Here is a 22747-nt window from a genome sequence, read left to right as displayed (position 1 = left end):
GTCTTAATCAATTTAATCAAACTAGAAGTTCAGCAGTAACATTTCCATCCCTTGAATTTTGGGTTCCTAACATACATGAAGGGAATATGGAGCTGGAGATGGGATATACACTATCGCATGAGGAGTCATGACAAGAGAGATTCAAAGTTGGTAATGACTTGGCAACTATATCTATTACACTATGCCTAATTTTTGTGCTTATAGAATTGAACCATTACAAAACAAAACTCAATGATTCTAAGTCCATGGTTCATGCAACCATTGGAATCAAGCTAAACCTAACTTAAACCTTGCTTGAACCATAGGTTCGTATGGGCTAAATAAATTTAACCAAATCCAAAATAACACATCCTTCTTTTTGGAATTCTGCGCGCGTAGTATGAATGGCAAAAGTCATATCTTGTAGTCGGCATATATCTCATCTTACATATCATCTGTTGTTTACACCATTTTAGTTTGTGGATATCTTTTGCAGGAGGATTAGAGATCTTCTTAACTATCAAAGGCCAAGTATTTGTTGCTTTTGGTGTTGCATAGGGTTGATTAAGCATGAATCTGTACATTGCTCTTCTTTAGCTTGGATTTCTATTTGCTTCAGTACCTAACTTTTGTTTTTAATGCTACAAGAGTGTATACAATAACATTGAGTTTCCTTTTGAATTCAATCTGGTGATGTGGGCAGCGTCTTCACAAATTTTCAGGCTCAGTAAATTGCCGCATGGAAGGAACCTAACCGACGTATCAAATTGTCTAAGTGAAACAACTAGAAAGCTCAAAATGTGATGATGATGATGTGTATATACCACATTCACATATGCATGTCAAGTAATAATGATTTCTTATGCAATTATTTTTTCTACACATTTGTTTTATCAAATTACATTATTCTTATCTAGTGTTCTTTTCAACGCTATGATTTTTACTGGCGCCTTCTGGATTAGAGCATTGAATCTGATACATGAAATTTGTCAGGCACCCAATCCTCGTTTGTATCATAAGAATACTCACTTCGCTTTTGGAACCCTGATATAGAAGGTTCATGGGGGTACTGTTAAATGAGAAACCGAGGCTGATTTACTGTTAAAGACCCGGATTAAGCAATCTAGCATGGAATGAGGTCTGAAAAATGGGCAAATTCACACCACATTCTCCTAGACAGAATGAATCTATTCTTTGCCACATTGTGCCAAACGGCCAATTACAGAATTAACGCTCTTAATGTCTTGTGCAGAACAACTGATATATACCGAGGGATACAACTAAATTTTGACAGCTGAATAGAAAATCTTTTCATAAATATATATTGCCCCAAGAAGCAAGTTTACCCTAGACAGACTCATCCATGTTGACGAATCCCATTTCTTCTTTGCTCAGATTCACAGCAAGAGGTACCTTCTATCCAAGTATTGACCATCTCACATGCAAGAATAGTGCAAGAGGTGACTCCAGTTGTCCTGAACAGGTTTCACTAAGAAATTGCCTAATCTAGTGAATATACTACCCTAAACCCAGATGTCTGTGTTGATATGATGAACATACCTTGATCCCATGTTCCCCAACTCTGCATATGTGCCTACTGTTCCAAAGCAGCTTTTCCAGAAATGCAAGAATAAAGAATCTCTCCTCCCACCCTTCTTATCTTTCATGTGGCTTTGATGAGATCTTAAGATTCAAACTCCATAAAGTGGGAGGAATGTTTTGACAAAAGAGTATGAAAGTGCACCAGTGAAAATGTAGCTGTCCACCCTGTCAAGTATTCCACCTGCATATATGCATCATCTCTAAATTACACATAAACACTGTAACTCTCTTTGATTGAGTGAATGATTACAGAGCAATTAACAAAAATTAGTTTCAATATAATCAAGATGGAGATCACAATTTAAAAATAATGGCCCCTGCAACCCTCCACCCCACCCCCCCCCAAAAAAAAAAAGTGGGGGGGGGGGGGGAAAAGAAAAAAAATTCATGAATGTAGCAAAACTCTTAGCCATTGTCACTAGAATGAAACAAAGATATGGGCATAGTTCAAAAACTCAACAAAATTTGTTAAGTATTTCAGTGGCTGAAACGAAATACAATTCAAACGACAGAAATACCACATTTGCATCAAATTTCAGAGATGTTACTATATTGATTCAACATCTCGGAAAATTTTGGTAATTGAGTGTGGCTCCTACTCAAAGGGACATAGTGGATTATCTTTCGTGAATGACAACACCTTCTCTTACCATTCCTACCAGTCATACATGCTATTAGTTGCATCACATGACCTGTATCACAGTTGATGAGTGGGTTTCTTCACATTTTAGTGATCCATATCCTATGATAGGTTGCTTTCAATATGTTGATGATGCAATGTACATGTCAATTGTGGTGGACTATACCCATTTCTTCAAGCAAACCATGAGGTTGCATTTTTATGTCCTACACTCAGAGAACAATGCACATTGGCTTGGGCCTCCCTTTGGGCATAAAACCTGTATACCAAGTAGGTACAAGATTTAAATTTATTTAATTAGTAAGTTCTGTTTAGAGGTCATGTTGCCACTTATCAAAGGAATTATTAGAATTAGCTGGTCCACTTTAAGTGAAGGTGAAATAGGTTTTTCACTGGTTTAATTAGACTCTAGTTTGTTTTATTTCAGTTAGTCAAGTCGTCAGTCAGAGTTCTGTTTAAGTCTAAGCTTATCCTATTGGTTGGAGGACTCCTGTTGTAGGGGCTGCTAAGCCATCTACTTACATGCCACAATGTGAGAAGAATAAACTAATCCAGCTTATCTCATTTTTATGAGCATTTTTCTTGAGAGGTTTCTTCTAGCGGAGAGCTGTTGTGTTTGATTTTTGCCTGGTGGTTCAATGTAGAGGAGGGCTTCTATTGGCTGCCAGGTGATTAAAATCCTAGCTCCTAGATCTGGCTGTGGAACCATTCTACTTAGATCTGCCACTACTTCAATCCAAGGCTACATCATTGTCTTTTAAATCCTCTGTTCCTCTTCAAAAAAGTTCCTTCTTAAGGAGGAAAGGAAAATGAAAAATAAAAACTAAACAGAAAAACAGCCAAAATACAATAAGATGAGAAGCCTTTGTCCATTCCCAATGCCCAATTAAATATACCAATTGTATAGGCAGCAGCAAAGTTTGGAGTAAGAGAACAGAAGTTTCAAAAGATAAATAAGACCTGCTATGCTTTATGGACCAAAATTAATGCAGCTGCATTAGAATGGCTGGACTGCAATGACCCACTTTGGAAACCAAGAGGGGACGCAACCAGCCCAACCCAATGTTTAGGTCAAATGCACCTGATTGATTATATAAAAACAATCTTTTGCTTTACTTTATTATGTTGCATTGATTAGGTAGGAGTTAATACGGAGCATCCTTAATACGAATCATTCTCTACTTGGGAAGGTACCTTTTTGAGTTTGGTTCTTCTTAATACACAAGGAATTATTGATAATATTTACATGTACTGCTGAAGGAAATCAGAGAATTGATTGATTTAAATGAAAAAGATCGGGCGTGATTATCTTCACCGATGATGTGAGATTGCTGGCCATGGCCTTCCCTTCATCCTCGGTAACTCTTGAGTCTTCCTTATTCCCTACCCTTTTCATTTCCCTCTTCTTCAGTTCTCTCAGCATTTTCCATTATTGATATATGTTCATGCTTCCTGCTACCTGCTGTACTTCTTGAGTTGGGTATAAGAACCACGGGGACAATCCAAACCCAAGAAGGTTGTGAGAACCAAACAAAAACAAGAAGTTGGTTCTTATACTTCCGTCAAATACAGACTTGGTATTAAAACACTGTTTTTTCTCCTGTAATTGTGGATTCTCAGTACTTTAATTTAAGAATGCTAGGGGTTAGGAAGCTGCACCTGAAGGAATTGGATCACTGTAGAGCTCTCTCAATCACAATCAGGGAGCTTGTCCTTGATTCGATTTGATCAGGAGGTATGTTATCTTTGCACATAGACTATTCCAAAATTACTCAAAATCCTGCTAATTTCACAGATTGTTTTATGTTATCTCTTCCTAATTATAACATCAGAAAAGACCTCCACTTCTAAGTTTCTATTCCAGTTATACCTTGTCACTTGTTACCTACATATAAGGAGCTGGACACTGAAAATTGGGGCTTTTGACCCCGAGGTTGCATACAGAATATGCCTACCATTGAGAAAAAATGTTGACATAAAAAGAGGACCCAGTATGATTGCCAAGTGTGTCAAAAACAATAAAACAGAAAATTAAACCAAAAACTTTGGTCATGTGCAACAACAATTGTCAGCTACCAGCAAAATAATGCACATTTTGGCAGGTTTGTGCTGACTAGAGGCATAAGGGGTGGGGGTGCTATGTAATGAGATCTGAGCATTGATTTTGAGTGTTTTTGCTTAAAAAACAAGTTGACCTTAGAATATAATTGGAAAAAATAATCTATTGCAACATATTTAAATAAGAATGATACTTTAATCTCTGTTTATAAAGCACATCCAAGTAATGGCATTATTAATTTATCACTCGAACTGCCACCAATTATGAAAAGAAAAGTGAAACACCAACACAAAACACATAGCTATAATAAAAAAAAAAAAAAAAAAAAAAAAAAAGAGCTTTTGGTTAGCATGTCTACTTAGACATTTCAACTTTGGGCCTGAATGCTTACCATGTCCGGGAATGAGGGACCCAGAGTCCTTGACACCAGCATCACGTTTAATCATTGACTCAAGAAGATCACCAAAGAGAGATCCCATGAAATTCAAGAATCCAAAAGCAGCCACGCTGGCAGTCATCCAGATGATACACCCAAAGCATGATGGGTAAGTCCAGGAACATACCATAACAAATAAAATATATATATATATATATATATATATATATATATATATATATATATATAATATATATATATATATATATATATATATATATATATTTGCAAAGCTAGAAAGTAGTAATACTTGGCAAAATGAAATGGTGATGAACCAAAAGTTGAAGCAAGGTGAATCAATCAGCTATATTAGAAAATTCTGCCTTAGTCAAAAACCTATGTAACAAGTACATTTAACACATGTGAGTCAAATAGATCACCAAAGTGGAGATCTCATGAAACTAAGAATTCAAGAGCTGCAGCAATGGTAGTCACCCAGATGGTACCCCAAGGGAACACCCGCCCCGAGGAAATAAGAACGATGAAGCTAAGTTTATGAGCATTCTATATACTAAGTTAAATAGAAAAGTGAGGCAACCATAAAAGAATATGTGATAGATTAAAAAAATATAACATGTAGATAATATGAAAAAAACTAATAGTTGTACCTCACCATGAAATGGCGATAAGCCAAAAGTTGAACCAAGTTGAATTAATCAGCCATACTAGAATATTTTGCCTTGGTCAAAAGCTATGTCTCAAGTACATGAACACATGTTGGTGCCTAAATGAGTGCCTAATATGGCATCTATAAAAACTCAACACATATACATGACCATATATGTGGGTTGCGTGTTTGTAATAGGCTTCTACCAAAAAAGTAAGTGTTTGTTATAGGCAACTTCTAGTGCAATACAATGATGTACATGGGAAAAGCTTGTGTTAACCAAGATAGGCGAAGAAGTTGTCGTAAAATTTGATGTGAACTATTTCCAAGGGTTGCATAGGGCCTAGGGTTACTTCCCCAAACCCTGCAGGTCCTAATTGATCCAGGGGTATTTTGGTCATTTTTGCAAATTTCGTGGAGCCATGGATCAGGGTCCCATTGAGTCCAGTTAGTTATTAGGACCCTAGAGCTATTTTCATTTTCTTATTTGAGTCACTATTTTGCGATTTATTATGTCTAAGTGTCGTTCCTAGGTTGAGTTGGAATCCCCTAATTTCAGTCTACTTCTAGTTAGGACTCCATATCTACTCTTAGATTTCAAATCAGATCTTTCTAGAGTAAGATATGACAGAGTTCTTGTTTATGTCAGAGTCTTTAATTAAGTCAGAATCACACTTAGAATTAGAGTGTTAATTTGAAGTCAAGTGGGTTTCCTAGTCTGAGACTTAAGTTTGTTTCTTTTAGAGGCTATAAATAGCACCTCTGTTCCCTGTGTTTGTAATGGCCAAATAGAGGAGTTATGGGTTTCTTAAAGGAGGCCTGGGGTAATTTCAGGAGTGATTTTCTGCAGTCCTTCGACTACAGCCATCATCTTCAACTATGCAGTCCAACTCCATTCCCATGTAAGTACAACACATCCCCACCCCTTTCCAGTCCCCTTCTCCTTCCCTAGCCCATGCAAGCTGCCTCACCCCTTCTTCTTCCCTGCGGCAGCACCATACCCCCTCTCTTCCAACTCTAAATTCAACATTCTAAACCCTAGAATTTGGTTCACATTTACTATGCTTGTTTAGTATAACACACTACCATATTCAATGAGGGCAAATCCTGTCACTATACACTGACAATGACAACTCTTGAAGACAATGTAATGATGATACACTTCCAAATCATTTAGAAAATCCTTTTCTTACCCAGCTAAAATAACTTCTGGAATAAAACATGGGACAATCACAATAAGGATAGAAGTTCTCACTTCACCACTAGGTGACAACTGACAACAAGGGCGTATCTATTTGTAATCTTTTAAGTTACAAACCAACACGGTAACTGGATTTTTAGCCCTCTATACAAAGACAAGGCTTTGTGATAGAGTAGTCTATTCATTTCAGAATCCAGATCCTCTGTTGGTCAACAATCTCTGTGCTAAAAGGCTAGAATTCAACCCACCTGGGGTCGCCTCTTTCTGTATAATCGCTCTATAATAGCAGCAATAGAAGTATCACCACCCTGCCCACCAGCAGATCTACTGCAATTTATCCAACACCAAGCACAGTGGCATCATCATGTCTAATGGCTTTGGTGAAAACATCTAACATGATAATAAGAGTGGGTGTGCTAGGGGAAGGTGTAAGCGGAGAGCCACCACTAGTTGATATGTCCAATAAGGGGGCAGCTGGTGATGGTTGACGTGCATCCACAAGATGCAACTGAATAGGTCTGTTGGAAAGTAGAAAGCTAGGTGAGGGGTGGACAAATACGCGCTGCTGAGCAGGCAAGCGTGCTACATTGAGGAAGCGGAGAGCCTGAAATGTTGCCCTCAAGTCCAATGTGAGGTGAGTTTTCCAATGGAGTTATGGATCATAGGGGTTTCTAAAGTTGCAAGCTTATGTAAGAAAGATGTCCCATAGGAGGAAACAAGGTAAAAAGTGGGCAAGAAGGAGCATCGTGTATTTTTTGCCAATGATATCATTTTGGTGGATAAGACAAAATGAGGGATTAACAATAAGTTAGAGATATGGAGGTCGACCTTAGAAACAAGTGGCTTTAAGATTAGTGGATCAATGACAAAGTCTATGATAATAACTTCAGTCACATGATGATGGACAATGACATGGTGAAAATTGAAGGGGGAGTTATAAATGGTTGACTATTTCAGATATCTAGGGGCTATCATTAACAAAGAAGGGAATATAGATGACAATGGGTGACAAGGAATTAAAATAGGATGGATGCAGTGGAGATGCGTGAGCAAAGTGCTGTGTGAGACACACATTCCTTTAAAGCTTAAAGGTAAGTTCTATAGAACTGTTGTCCGACCTGCTATGATGTATGGGACAGGACTAGAACAATGGGCAGTTAAGAAGTGCCATGTCCCAAAGTCACATGTTCCAGAGATGATGATGATGCTAAGATGGAAGTGTCAGGAGTAGCAGAATTTATGTATTAGGGGTATTTCCATCACATGTCTAATATGAGTCAAGTGAAGTTGTGGTTTCTTTTTTCTATTTAAATACATCTTATGAGCTATGGAAGTCCTCGTAGTTCTCAAGATTAATCAAATATTTGAATAAGAGAAAATGACACATCCACAAACTCCCTCTCATTTTCTTCTTCTCCTTCCTCCTCTTGGTTCTCCACTAACAAACATTGTTCACCTGACCTAGACCACCCATCTTCTTCTCTAACTGGATGCGCAACAAGCTAGTAAGTTTAAAGTGAGGAATGAATATTAGAGCTGACATTGGAGTTGTTCCAATCAACAACAAGCTCTGAAAATGTCATCTGAGGTGGTTTGGGCCTTGCAATGAACACTAGAGAAACACCCATACAAGTTATCTGGTTATAATTAAAGGAGCTAAAAATGCTACAGGCAGGCCCAAAGTTACCATACATGAAGTTGTCAAGATGCATAGCTGGGTCTTGTGCCAAGTATGACTTCAGATAGAGGGCTATTGGAGGGCAAGGATCCACATCGTCAACATGAAGCAGCTGAAATTTCTTCTTCTAACTATCATTTTTTCATTTTCCATTTCCCTCTCTTCTTGTTTGATTTGCCCATTTCTCTTTGTGTGGATCAAATATCTATAAGGTTTTCCCTACTTTGCTTTGAAAGGATTCATGTAGCCGACTTATTTAGTTGGGATAAGGCTGTATAGTAGTTGTTGTATACTCTCACCTTTGAATCCTGTCAATGTTCACCTGCAACAAGCAACCACCATCCTGTTGTTTGTTCTTTCTTTCTTCTCCTACCATTATTTTAATTTTTTGTAAGTGGCTAATACATGTCAAATACTTCTTTTTATCCCCACCACTAAGTAACTGGTATTCCCAGCGCCCACCCCCCTTCTTTAAAGGTACTACAAACCCAGTAATTTTCAGACAATATCAGAGTGACAATATAAAGTGCTCAATATTCTGCCTTCTGAGCAATGTCAAAATATTATTTCTTGCCTTGGTGCAACAAATTTAATTGTCCACTTCTCTGCCTTCTAAGCAATGTCAAAATATAATTTCTTGTCTTGGTGCAACAAATTTAATTGTCCATTTCTTGATGTTATACATGAGACAGCGAGCCAGTGGGGTTCATCAACTCCACTCCGAATATTTCTTTCAAATGCATCTTTCGCAAGACAGGAAATCTGGTTAGTGATTAAGTCTAGAGGTGATGACAGATTTGAATTGAATTCAGCTATCTGTGTGAAACCAACAATTTTAGTTACAATAATTATCTTTTTTACAATTTTAGTCTCTTCGGAGACATCCGATAAAAACGATACAGAGAAGATTAGCATGGCCCCTGCGCAAGGATGACACGCACAAATCGAGAAATGGTCCAAAATTTTGGCCGATGACCCCTTCCCCTTCCGATGACCTCCCCCTCCCCTTCCGGTGACCTTCCGTTGACCCCTTCCGCAACCGCCGTCCCACCCCTCCTACCCCTCCCTGTCACTTCGCCTGCCTCCACCACCGTCATCCCCATCCCTTCATCCATCACGCCTCTGCATCCCCTCACTGCAAACCCCCCCCTCTTCTTGAAAATGCTCTCCCATCCATCCCTGAACCCACTCCTAAACCTTGGAATTCCCTGTTCCCTTCCTCCCAATCTCCATTTCCTTCTCTTCCCACCGCTGACTGCAACCTATCGTTCATTCCTCCCTCTCCCTCTCCTGACTCCGCACCCTTGGTCCACTGTCCGTGCTCCGCCACTGTTGATAGTATTCGATTCTGGAATCTTGCTGTGCTAGGTCAATTACTAGGCCCCTGCCCTCCCATGGGCATTATCAAAGCCTCTTTGTCTAAGCAATGGAATGCTCAGGGATCTCTGGATACTTACTTGATCGACGCCAACACTTTCCTTTTTAAGCTTGCCTCTCCTGCTTGCAAATCCAAAGCTGTTGAAGGTTTGCCATGGTTCGTAGGCAAGTCTCCCTTTTTTATCAAGCCTTGGGAGCCCTCCAAGCCTCTATCCAGGGTCGACTTCAACACTATTCCCCTGTGGCTTAACCTCCCTAGTCTTCCCTTGGATTTCTGGAATCAAGACTGCCTCAGCAGAATCGGTTCTGCCATTGGTCGCCCCTTACGCTCGGATCTGAAAACTTCAAGATTGGAGCGCCTCTCTTACGCTAGAATCTGTGTTGAAATCTCCGCTTCCAAGCCCCTCCCCCCTCATATTATCATTGAAGATGACAACGGTCTGAATTATAAAAAATTATTGCTTATGATTGGATCCCCGATAGATGTGATGCTTGTGCTTCTTTCGGTCATGTAGAATCAGCTTGCAATTCTGGGTTCTCTAATATCAACTCTTCGGCCAATGTGGAAAAATCGACTCAAGGAATTCTGCCAGATCCTCAACGGGCTCAAGGAATTCTGCCTATGCCGCTTCAACAAACTGTCGCTCCTGCAGTCAACACCCAAAAGTCTCTGCATATCGAAGACAAGATGGATGTTCCCTGCAATCGATCTCTGCCCCCTCTGATTGATCGCCTTGAAAAGTTATCGGTGGTTGTTGCCCCTTCTTCTGAATCGATGGAGTTGCCGTCGGTGATGAAGACCTATCGGAGAAATCGAAAAAAGAAAGAAAAGGGAAAGAAAAAAACCGATCATCCTTGGGGCCTGCTTCTCTGACCTCTCTGGCTCTTGAAAATCCGGCATCTCAGGTGACCTACGATGCCCCTATTGTCGCCGCTTTGCTCGAAGATTCATCAAATCACATCTGTGGTACTGACGATGACTGCTCAGCTCTTGGATCATCGAAATGGCAAAGTAACTCTGATCCTGGTAAAGCTAGCCTGGTTTACCGCTGCAAACCCCTGCAAAGCCGAACCTCTGCCTCCCCCATTCCTCCTCGGTTGCAACGTCGCTTTCCCGAGATAAGTCTTCTCCCCTAAAGCTGCCCCTTGCCCTATTTAATGATGACGTTGCAATCTCCAATCCTTTTAACCCAACCATCCCTCTTGTCAACCCATTCCCTATTGGGCCTCCACTAAGCCCATTGCACCCTCATAACCATATAACCACTTCTAAACACCCGATACCTTCTGGCCCAGCCCATCCCTCAACCCATAAACACTTAAATACCACGAACCATTCCCTTACTTCCAGCGCTAAAAACCAAGCCCATCGCCCCCCTTGTTTGCCCAAGTCTCCCTCATCTCCTCGTCCCCTCAATTCATGCACCTCCAGCTCTCCTCTCCCGCTTCCCCTCCCCTCTTCCTCACCATCATCTACGGCTTCAACATGCCTCTTGAGCGTTCTCCTCTTTGGGCGGATATCCGTTCCATTGCCTCTTCTTTGGGAGGGGCCCCCTGGGGGATTGGTGGCAATTTTAACATTGTCCATTATTCTCATGAGAAGGTGGAGGGCTCCGCCCTGGACCCGGTAGCTTTAGAGGAGTTCAATTCCTGTCTTGAGGACTCGGGCCTCTTCGATCTGCGATGGTTTGGCCATCTCCTAACTTGGCAGAACAAGCGGATCGGAGGTGCCCGGATTGCTTCCAAGCTTGACCGCTTTCTGGTTAATGAGTCCTCGCTCTCCTCCTTTCCGGCTTCCCATGCAAACTTCTCCTCTCCCGGCCTCTCTGACCACTCCCCTTGCATTCTTCATCTCCTTGACCCTCTCTCCTCTGGCCCCAAGCCCTTCAAATTCTTTGACATGTGGACCTCCAGCCCTTCTTTTCTTCCCATGGTCACTGAGGCCTATAGCATTCCAGTGCATTGCAATTCCCTCCCTCTCATTGCTTTAGCCCGTAAGCTTAAAAATACACCAAGCTTGCCCTGCGTTCCTGGAACTCCTCCACTTTTGGTAATATCTCCTCTCAAGTCTCCGCTTGCTGATCTAATCTTTCTAGGGTCCAATGTCTCCTCCAGGGGAATCCCTTCGACTCTTCTCTCGCTGATGAAGAGAGGGAGCTATCCTCTTCCCTTTTTGCCCTCTCCTCCCAAGAGGAAAGCTTCCTCCGGCAGAAAGCGAGAATCAAATGGCTCGACCTTGGGGATGCCAACACAGCCTATTTCCATCGCTCTCTTAAAGGTCGTATGAATTTCAATTCCATTCCCTATCTCCTCTCTAGTAGTGGGACCTGGATCTCGACCTCCCCCAGCATCAGGAATGAGGTTGTCTCCTTCTCCAATCTCCTTTCCCCTCCCTCTCTCCCCGCCCGTCCTTCCCTCCCTCCCTCTCTGATTAATAAATTTGTCTCGCCTTCAGATCAGGACTTCCTTCGATCCATCCCTTCCTCGGAGGAAATCATCATTGCCATTCGCTCTCATAAAGCCAACCGTGCCCCTAGCCCTGATGATCTTGTCCTTGCCATTCGCAGTTTTTTCTTCAATCCCTCTCAGCTCTCCTCCATTAACCAAACATTCATCTGCCTCATCCCCAAAAAGCCAGGTGCCTCCTCCCTCTCTGATTTCCAACCCATTTCCCTTTGTAATGTCATTTACAAATTCATTTCCAAGATTCTTGCTAACCGGATTAAGAAGATTATCCCCTCTCTTGTTAGCACTAATCAATCCGCTTTCATTTTGGGGCGGTGCATTTCGGACAACATTCTCCTTTGTGCGGAAATTGTCCGAGGATTTGAAAGATTGTCTCACTCCGCGGCTGCTCTCATGAAAGTTGATCTTCACAAAGCTTTTGATTCCATCCGCTAGGATTTCATTAGCGAGGTTCTTTCCACTATGAGATTCCCTTTGTCATTTGTTCATTGGATCGAGACTTGTATATCTACCCCCCACTTCTCCATCATCACAAATGGGTCCCCTGCTGGTTACTTCCCTTCGAGAGTGGGAATTCGCCAAGGTTGTCCCCTCTCCCCCTATCTTTCTTGCCTTGCTCTTGAGGTTCTCTCCCGTATCCTTCAATCCAACACGGACCAGCACCTTATCTCTCCCATCCCTAAGTGCAGATCCTCCAACCTTTCCCATCTTGCCTTTGCAAACGATCTCATGATCTTCTCCAAGGCTGACCACCAATCTATCTCCACCATTGTCTCTTCCCTCAACTCCTTTGAAGTCCTCTCTGCCCTCCGTGTCAATCTTAGCAAATCTACTCTCTCTCTCTGGAGTCTCGGATACCATTCGTAGCTCCCTCCTGCAACTCTCAGGGTTTAGCCCTGGCTCTTTCCCTGTGACCTATCTTGGTCTTCCCCTCATCCCTGGTCGGCTCACCCGCCACCACTGCTCCCCAATGCTCGACCATATAAGGAAAAGACTTCAACTCTGGAAAGGCAAGCTTTTATCCTTTGCAGGTCGAGTCGTGCTCATTCAATCTGTCCTCCAATCGTCTTATCTGTATTGGAGTGGTATCTTCTCAATCCCCAAATCCGTCATCCATTCCTTGGAATCTCTGTTCTGTGCCTTCCTCTGGAAAGGCCAAGAATCCTCTCGTTTCCTCCACCCCATCTCTTGGGACTTTGTCTGTCGTCCCAAGTCTGAGGGTGGTCTGGGGATCCGTCAAATTCTTGATGTCAATTTGGCCTGTCTTCTGAAGCTCATTTGGAAGATAGTTTCGAAGCATGACTCGATTTGGGTTTCTTGGGTCTACTCCTACCTCCTCAAACAGGACTCTTTTTGGACGGTTTCTTGCCCCCTAACCCGTCCTGGATTTGGAGGAAAATCCTTCTCCTCCGCCCCCGCACTCTCTCTGCTATTTCTATCCAGATCTCTAGTGGATCTTCCACCCTCTTTTGGCTAGACCCCTGGCATCCGATGGGCGTTCTCTATACCCTCCTGGGTCCCCGTGCTGCCTACGAGACCCGTATCCCCAAGACTTGCACCCTGGATAGTTTCATCTCCAACGGTTCGTGGATCCCGCTCCCTCATCCCTGCCTCTCTCTCGTTTGGAGTGCCCTTCCACCTATCTCCAGCCATCCCTCGGACCTCACTATTTGGTCCCCTTCTCTCCACCAAATCATTCACCACGGCCTCTGCCTGGAACCTCCTTCGATCCCATCACACCCCTGTTCCCTGGTCCAGGTTGGTTTGGTTTAAAGGTCACATTCCCCGCCATGCACTCACCCTTTGGAGGGCTCTCAATCTTGCCCTCCCTACCCAATCTTTTCTCATTAGCCGCCATATTCCCACTAACCCTACATGTTCCCTTTGTTGGATTGCCTCTGAGGACATTGAGCACATTTTCTTCTCCTGCCCCCTTCCCGTTCCATTTGGGACAGAGCCCTCTCCTCCATTTGGCCTCGCGCTCGTCGATCTCTTGGGTTTGCTAGGGATTGGTCATGGATCTTGAGGAACTTTGCTGGACACTCTATTTGCGATCAACTCGGCAGGCTAGTCTTCGGTGCCACCATCCATCATCTTTGGTGGGAGCGTAACATTAGAAGATGGACCTCCAAATCTCGTTCTCTTGAGCTGATTTGGAACGCCATGTGCTTTGATGTATCTTCCAGATTGTTGTCTATCCCCCATCCCCCTGTGGCGGACTCCCCCAAAAATAGGTTAATTGTTAGTTTCTGGGATCTCCGCTCATCTTTTACCTCCCCTGCTTGAGTGCTTTGTGCTACTTTGTCTGTGGCTTTGTATTGCTTGTTGTCTTTAATATAATTATTTATTCATCCAAAAAAAAAAAATTATCGTTTTTACCAATAAGATGTCCGTAATACTGCTGTGCTCCCTAACCCTAGATATAGAACAGAAATCATTTCTAAAATTACACAATGACAATTCAATCAACTTCAGGTGTGCTAACTATTCAGTTAAGCTAGTTACAGTGGAATATTACTTATGACTTAGGCTCTTTTTGGTATCAATTATCATTCTCAATTATGAGAACTTTTCATTATTTTAAATTGTTTGGCATCTATTCTCAGTTTTATTTTTATTTAAAATAGTAGAAAAAATCCAAAACCCATAATGAACTTTTTGTCCATTATGAATTATGATGAAAATTTCATTATCTTCATTTATGTGTAAGTTTACTTAAAGTTTTATAGTTAAAATGAGGGTAAAATAGTTAATACACATTCTTTTATAACAACCATACTTTTTCCCTCTTTTCTCACTTGTTCACTATTATTTTCTAACAATTTTTTATTTTGACACCAAACTTATTTTTCATTTCATAATTTATTTTCGACAAGATTCACCAAACCATTTTTCATTGTTGACCAATAATGAATTCTTGTACTTATTTCTTTTAAATAGGCATAATAAAGATGAGAATTGATACCAAAAAGAGCCTTAGTGAACTCAAAACTACATGCACATGGCGATTCCAAGAAACCAAAAGTGAATCCAGTATAAACTTTCTGATGTTAATCATGTAGTCTACAGAAGACAAGAATCAAAATGCAATCATGCAAGGAAAAAGTCAATAGTACCTCAATAACGATGTAGGCCAGTGCAAAATTTTTGATAATATGAGTACAGTGGCTATACAACCACCTAAGCCTGCAATAGCTCCTTCCCATGTCTTCTTAGGACTAATATCAGTAAGTGGTGTCCGACCAAATGTCTGCATAGGGTAAAGTTTCTCTTAGAATCAAAGTCTGGCAGCCACACTTTTAGAACTAATTCCTTAAAGTCAATATCATAGAGCTTAATGCTGCTGGTGTATCATTATAGCAGCCCTTGCAGTTTTGGTTTTGTCAGTTTGGTTCAATTTTCATCCAAACATAACCCAGTGGTTCAAATTCTGGTTCACCAAAGCTTATTCAAATTTATGGTCAACTGGGAAAGCTTCTTCAACACTTCTCTTCTCCAGAATTGTCAAATGTTCTTTTTAATTCCTCAATAGCCCAATCAGAATTATAAAAAAGTTTGAAGTAGAACAAGTCAAAATACCCAAATTTTCCACATGCATGCTTTAAAAGCAGTAACAAGGATCATCATATCCAAAGAGAAACTTATCCCATGGTTTGACAATTCCCTAAAATTTCAAAAAGTACCTGAATGAGAGGATCCACTCTAACAGCAACATAAAACCAATGCAGAATTGGAAGGCTTACAAAACCACCGGGTAAACATCACAAGAACCTCCCAATCAAGGAATCAGATCAAACCCAATTCATACCACACAACTAAACCAATAGTGGTGCTTTGTTAACTCAAAATAGTTTAATAGTACAATAGTTGGACCTCATGTTACTGATAGGTAAAAAACTAGCAGAACTTGTAAAGACAGATTTAGAAACCATTATTTGGGATAGCTGTGGACCACAAAAACAATAAAAATTTGAAATTTGAAAGTGATTGCAATTATCCTGGGACAAGTCAAGCCCTAAAGAGTAACATAATATAGCGGGGGGACAAATCAGGAATCAATCCTCAACAGGAGAGTGCAATTTTCGATGTAAAATAGAACAGAATAAATGGAAACAAGTTCTGAGAGATTGGAGCTTTTTGGAAATTAGAACAAATTTTTCCTTATATGAGAAATTGGAAGAACATGTCTTCTTCAACCTTGTGATGGAACAAACCGACTAGCGTGAAACCGTTCATGCTTGGGGCTTAGGAGAAGGAACATATGCATGGAGGCTTCAATCAAGTCAAAACTCTAAGGATAAGTTGCTAACCCGAGGACCTATAATACCCAGTCAAGAATTAAACAGAACATCTGAAATCAAGAAAGACTTCCTAAAAATTGCATTTGTAGAAGGGAATCAGTTCTGCAACTCAAGCCAATTCTCACAAGGTACGTAAATTTTGCTACCAAACTTCATGGATCAGGTCACCCAAGGATAGGTATTGAGGCCCAACTTTCAAGGTGAAATATTAGAAATATAGGAGATCAACCAAATACTGTTGGGCTAGAACTATTGCACTAGAAAAGAGTCAAATCTTGGTTTGCAAAAGAAATCCAACAGAGAAGTAGAAGATGATTATTGACAAAAAAAATAAGTACAATGAGATCAGACCTGAAATTAGGGAAAAAGGATCCAAGTCAACCAGGGATATTGAAAGGAATGATAGAGAATCTTGCACAGCAAGAGAGGAAAGAGGAAAGACAGATGGGGAAGCGGTCACACCAGCCAAGCAAGCATCTTCCCAAATATTCTAATGGCTCACTATCTCATTCTCAGTCAGCTGTCCTACGTATTGGATTGCATGCCTATCTATAAAAACCAAAAAGAAAGACTCTGAACCACTTCCTAAAGCATAAACTAACAGAAATAGAAACTCCATAAAACTCAGACTGGAGATTTCCCTACATGTCTAATAGCTCTCCCAGGGGGGAAAGAAAGAAAAGAAAAAAAGATATCTTTCCCAAATAAAGTGAGTTCTAGATATCCTACTGAAGCAGAACAAGGTCGAGACAAGATTCATCTTGGTTTGGGTTTCTTGGTTCAGGTCAGTTCAACCACGACTCTGCAGCATAGGACCCTTCAATCAACAGTGTATCCTAATTCCTGAGGATCTGAAGAGTCATAAAACTAAGATACTGACTAGACAGTTAACAACTATATGACCAGGGAATAGTGAGAAGCTCTTTAATCAATAGTGGGTCCTAATCCTCTGAACCTAAGCATGTGAATGTTCAGAAGTACACAACAACAACAATAATAGGACTTATCTCAACTAATGTGACTGTTCAGAAGTGCCTTTACCAAAAGAAGATTTTTCTTTTTGCATAGCTAGTATGCTGAAAAGAAGTATCATAAGAGAGCTTGGCGGAGACAAGAGTTAGGAGCCTCTAATAAGCAGAGGTCAAAGTAAAAGCATTAATAAAAAACTTCATCCACTACAAAGCACATTTTTTAACAAAGGGGTAAGAAGTTTCTTATGACAATAAAGGGAAGAGACTGTTGATTTTAGAGTTTTATTTATCAATATGAATCATCCATGTGTAACCAGTATGGAATGTTGCAAACTGATCAGCCACTGATTAAGTGTATGGCGCTTGTCATACATAAACCGAGACAAGAAATGTAAGAGCATCAGGTTATTTAAGAGAAAAAGGGAATGCAGTAGAATATTCTATATGTCTGCATTCTTTTACCAAGAAAATTAAGTAATATATAGGGCTCATGCATTGGTCAATGTTGAAGATGCTATACCTTTCCACCTAAAAAAGCATAGGTATCTGCGGCAATTATGCTGCTGATAGAAATCAAGGTTGCCACAAGACCCACAGTCCAATGTGCTCGACCACCAAGAAAAGTAGGCCATGAAGTTCCTATTCCTGCTAAACATATACTGGTTGAGAACCAAACTTTAGTAAATGCACAAGCAAATCCCACTAGAATATAAAGCAAATAAACAGAGACAAGGTAATCTAAACTTTGACCCAAACAGAACTGGATTAGGTTATAGAAAAAGTGTGTCAAGCATGTAAAGCAGATGCCTAACACATACTGACAACCTTGGGGGTACAGGGATATAAATAATCAGGAAAAATCTGCTTGGATTTGCCATAAGTAGCCCAATTCTTGCCCCTACTTTGTTAATCCGAATTAGACTTTTTCTTGGACTAACACTGCAAATCTTAAACTGAAATCGTTATACTAAATATTATTTACTTTTTGAAAATACAATTAGGTCCTAGTTATCAAACACAGATAAGAAAAGAAAAAGGAAGCAACTCAAGAAATCACTCTCCTGAGTATTGAAGACAGTAGACTACAGGAAGGTAAAAAAATTCACTAATTCCTAATTAACAATAACGAATAAATCATCAAGAGAAATAATACGGTTCCATTTACAAGAATCCTGGTCCACCATTCAAGTCTGGTTACTCTCATATTTGTATAAAACAGATAAAACTGCTTAACTGTGTTCATTAAGTTCATTAAAACTGAATAAAGGTACTTCTTGAGCTTAGTGGTAAATTAAGTTGTTGTGAAGATTGTGGTAAATGCGTGGGTGAAGTGCTCACTTGCTTGCTTGATCATGGAATTAAGTCCTACAAACAGGTAAGCCTGCATGTGTTTGACCATTCCCAGACCCTGCTAAACATGGGAACCTTGTGAGCTGTGTACGACCCCTTTTTGGTAAATAAGATGTTGTCTCCATTACTTGGCAGGAATTTTTCCCCCTGACTTTGTTCACTTCACTATTCTTTATCCAATTAAATTTCAGTGATTTATCAAAAGAAACAATAAGAGGGGGATGGAATAATTAGCAGAAACAGAAGTAAATACGAAAAGTTCACTTTCCAACGACATTATAGTTTGCAGTTAAAATATTAAACTCTGTAAACCTACAACAGTCAATACTTCACCAAGATCACACAAAACAACAGATGGCAATTTGAGTTTACATAATAACTGTAGACAATAACAGATGATGCAGAGGACTTACCGCTATTTGATAATGGAATTGCTAAAGCACACCGAAGCTTAACCCAGAAACATGGAAGATAACCACAATAGAATAACCCAAACATGGCACTACTCAACTGAGCAAAACGAGGGTTTCCTCTCTGTAAAAGCAATGCCATCGCAACAACAAAAGCAGCTGAGGCCACAGAAACATCTATTTGACCAAAGTACCTGACCATTTATTGGGAAAGCTAATCAATACAAAACAAACAAATAAAATTCCATTTCACTTCTTGGAAAAGTAATGGAAGAAATGGATGTCCATGAAACTCAAAACTTATGCATGTGTGAAACAACCTAGTTAATCATAAAGAAAAAAATTTAATACTTCAACATCAAGAATCAAATGCCCATCTTTAACATGATAATTTTGATGGAATCCCATCTCACCGAGTCAAAAGCCTTATGGAGGTTCCTTTTTATTATTATTATTTTTTAAACTCTATTATGCCATCCAATATCAAGTAAGCTTTGAGTTGTTAGGTTATTCTATCATTTCTTTAAAAGGTTACTTGAAGATACTCCTAGTAGTGCATCATCAGTTAATCAAATATGAAGTTTCTTATAAAGTTGATTACTTTTGAGTAATGAAATCCTCTTATCTGGGACTGGTACTTGCTACAAGGTTAGACCAGTCTGCATTATTTATAAGTGAATCTGAAATGCTTCACAGTGTGCACGCAGCCATGCAGGTACCTTACCCCAAAGGATGGATGTCTCAGGCATGAAGGATGGATATAAATAATCTCTGAATCATACTTGAGGAATAGAAAGATTTATGGTAAGCTGTTTAGCCCAATAAAAAGAATAAATATGGAGATTTACTTTTGAAATCTTTGTATCTTTTTCTAATTTAAAAAAGAAGAAGAAAAAAATCTATAGTTTTGCCATTCAAATTTGCTTCATCCAACAGTGATAGGAAACAAGAAGCGGAACAAAAAAGGGAAGATATTGAGTATTACTTTTTGACATGGCACTTTCTCTCTATCTCTTGTAGCTACTTTTTCCTCCAATAAAGTCTTCTTTATTTATCACTAAAGGAAAGAAGAAAAAAATCTCAGCATCTTAAATTGAGTTAGCATTTCAATATCTAGTCAATCCACAGTTGACTGGACACTGGTGTAACGGTCTCTGTAGTTACTAAGCACTGCACGGCTTGCTAGGATCAGATGTCAACAGCAATTTGTCTCAACTTGAACACCAGTTGCTGTAGTTTGTTCAATGTAGACTTTTTTAATCTAGAATTTCCTTCCTTGGACAATAACTTATTCCATGGAACAATAAAAACGTGTAATCAACAGACAATTTTTTGTCATTTGAGTGTATTAGTATTTGATGAAATTACCACCCGCTTTCATAATTTTTAAATAGTAAGCATAACTTAGTGCCTCCAGAGTCCAGAAATATTGAAAGTCAAGTCCACTCAACCGAATGCGACTAAGCCTGACCCCAGCTATATAACTGAAAATCATATTGTATTAAACCCGAATGATCCATGCCTTATTCCCCAGGAAAATTACTAAATTCTAGTCTGACACCTTGTTCTTCTCTACCCACTAAACTTATAACACCTCAGTCCTGCTTACTAAGCATTGCTGAAGATCAACCATAAGTATAACCGCTCTCCAGAACACAATTGCTAACATATATCAATTGGTCTGACAAGCAGCCAAAAAGGAGGAGGGAGGGTGGTTTATAGGGGACACAGACAAAAAGAGAGCGTTACTGTGAGTTCCTCACTTCCTCTTACGTCATTGTAGTTGCAGCGAGGAAGATATTACTAGAAATGGAGACAAAAGCCCTTAACAACTTCTTCATTATATCATTGTGGCAATAAGCAGCAAAGAATGTACAAATAGAGCTAAAGGCTTGAGAACTTACAGTGTCAATATAGGCATGAGAGCGCAGAAAAAGGAGCAACCCCGAGATACATATCGGGGAGGAGGTGTCATCCCCTGGGCAATTCCGCGACTTCTGACCAGTTCAAAATACTCACGTGAACCCACAAAGACAGCAGCAGCAAGAGCAATAGTGAAAACCCACCCCCCAGCTAAGACGATCCCAGCGACAGATACTCCAAGCCCAATCCCAGAGACAATCCTTTTCTTCAACTGGCTCACTTTCTGTTGACGCTCAGAAGCTAAATCGTCATTGCGATCCATCCCAGCGTTTTCTACTTCTATCTTCTCCGAATTAGGGCATTTGTCGACTTCCTAAACCATAAAACCCATTTCAGCGTTTCCACTCGTGAGCAGATTACAAGAGAGTTTAAAGAACTCAATGAAAGCTGAGTCCAACACTAAACAACATAAAGAAACTCACCGGAGATAATCTTATCGCTTCTTCGTCGATCTGATTAGGCGCAGCTCGCGCAACAGCAAACCTCCGTTTCCGAGGAACACGAACGAGGGATCCGGATTCATCCCATGTCAATAACAGTTTCAGTTTCAGTCTCGAGCTGTATCGACTGACTGCTACTGTCTTCGAAGAGAGAACGTACTGGCATGGGGAACTCGAAGGGAGTGAGAGACAACTGAGTTTGAACCGATCGATTTCGACATAAGAAGAGATCATCATCTTTTATCTTCTAGCTTTATGCTTGAGGATGAAAAGCAATTGGCAGCATCTTCTTCAATTCAGCGAAGAAAATGATTCTGATTCCTATTGTCACGGAAAGAAATATACGAAACGTCATGTTGAGGGCAATAGAAACGATGCGGTAAAGATCGTTATTAACGAGGTTTCTCTCTATTCCTGGCCGATCCGATCCATAGATTGTGTGCACACTTTTTTTCAGGGCCGACGGTTAATTCCCGCCAGGAGTTCCAAACTTTGTTATTTTCAGACGGAAATACCCCCACACATCTAAACCATTTCCTGCAGGAATGGTGTAGTCTACGCCGGCGACAGTGGGGGCAAACAAGAAAATAAACTATTTCCAGATGCTGCTGGGGCCCACGATTAAAACAAGCCTTTTACTTTATTATTATTATTTAAATTATTTTCCCCTTTCATATAATAATTTATTTTGATATTTATATAAGTTTTTTGCATAAACTGAATTCATTGAGATAAACAAGCAAAGCACCCGGATTCAAGAGAACATAATTCACGAATTCAGTCGGCAAAAAACAGCCAAATCGTCTTGGTAGTAACAGACCAGGCCAAACTTAGGTTTGATGTCATAAGAAATAGAATCCCTTACCTATAAATGTATTTCATTTTACCGTTCACAAATTCTACCATAAGAGCATAGATGTTTTAAGAAACAGTCTCAACCTCAAAAAAAAAGGGAACAGAGTCTTCTCCTTCCACTACATGAACTAGTCCCATTGAATCTATTTGTACTAGTATCTTCCTATAGCCATTTTCTCTAGCCCATAGCAGCTTCTCTTTGACAACCATTGCCTCCCCACACAATACATCTTTGAACTCCGCCAATATTGAGGTAGCAAAAGGCATTGATCCATTAGCATTACGATCTATAGCACCCAATCATTTTTTTGTCCCCATTGGCAACACCACGCTCACAAACCAACAGAATTTCATCTCTAGTTAATCTCAACTCACCCACTTTTGCTTGTAATCTCTGAGACTCTTTTTGTTCATCCGCCATATGACCTTTTGCTTCCCATAATTCCGCAAAA

General features: G+C 40.2%; 1 protein-coding gene and 1 non-coding gene across 3 annotated transcripts; one reads left to right on the top strand and one right to left on the bottom strand.

Moving 5' to 3' along the window:
• Positions 1 to 360: 360 nt before the first annotated feature.
• LOC149013486 (phosphatidate cytidylyltransferase 4, chloroplastic-like) lies at positions 361 to 21860 on the bottom strand. Of its 2 annotated transcripts, none has more exons than XM_089158422.1 (7): positions 21423 to 21860; positions 20982 to 21313; positions 19081 to 19271; positions 17838 to 17965; positions 15162 to 15295; positions 4672 to 4787; positions 361 to 1762 (listed from the first exon to the last, which is right to left on the bottom strand). In XM_089158422.1, the coding sequence occupies exons 1-7, from the start codon at positions 21675 to 21677 to the stop codon at positions 1671 to 1673; spliced, it is 1248 nt and encodes a 415-aa protein (XP_089014548.1). In that variant the 5' UTR covers positions 21678 to 21860; the 3' UTR covers positions 361 to 1670. The 2 variants fall into 2 exon arrangements, with proteins under 2 accessions (XP_089014548.1, XP_089014549.1); XM_089158423.1 differs by having other exon boundaries at positions 363 to 1762; positions 17838 to 17962.
• On the top strand, positions 9071 to 9168 carry LOC149013487 (U6 spliceosomal RNA). Its single transcript, XR_016174247.1, has one exon. It is a non-coding gene; the product is annotated as a U6 spliceosomal RNA (small nuclear RNA).
• Positions 21861 to 22747: the final 887 nt, after the last annotated feature.

The sequence above is a fragment of the Hakea prostrata genome, chromosome 6, assembly GCF_041222555.1.
Source record: "Hakea prostrata isolate BN-2017 chromosome 6, UWA_Hpros_2, whole genome shotgun sequence".
In the NCBI taxonomy this organism is placed as follows: domain Eukaryota; kingdom Viridiplantae; phylum Streptophyta; class Magnoliopsida; order Proteales; family Proteaceae; genus Hakea; species Hakea prostrata.
Note: the sequence above shows the minus strand (reverse complement) of the source record. Positions and strands in the feature narration are given on the sequence as shown.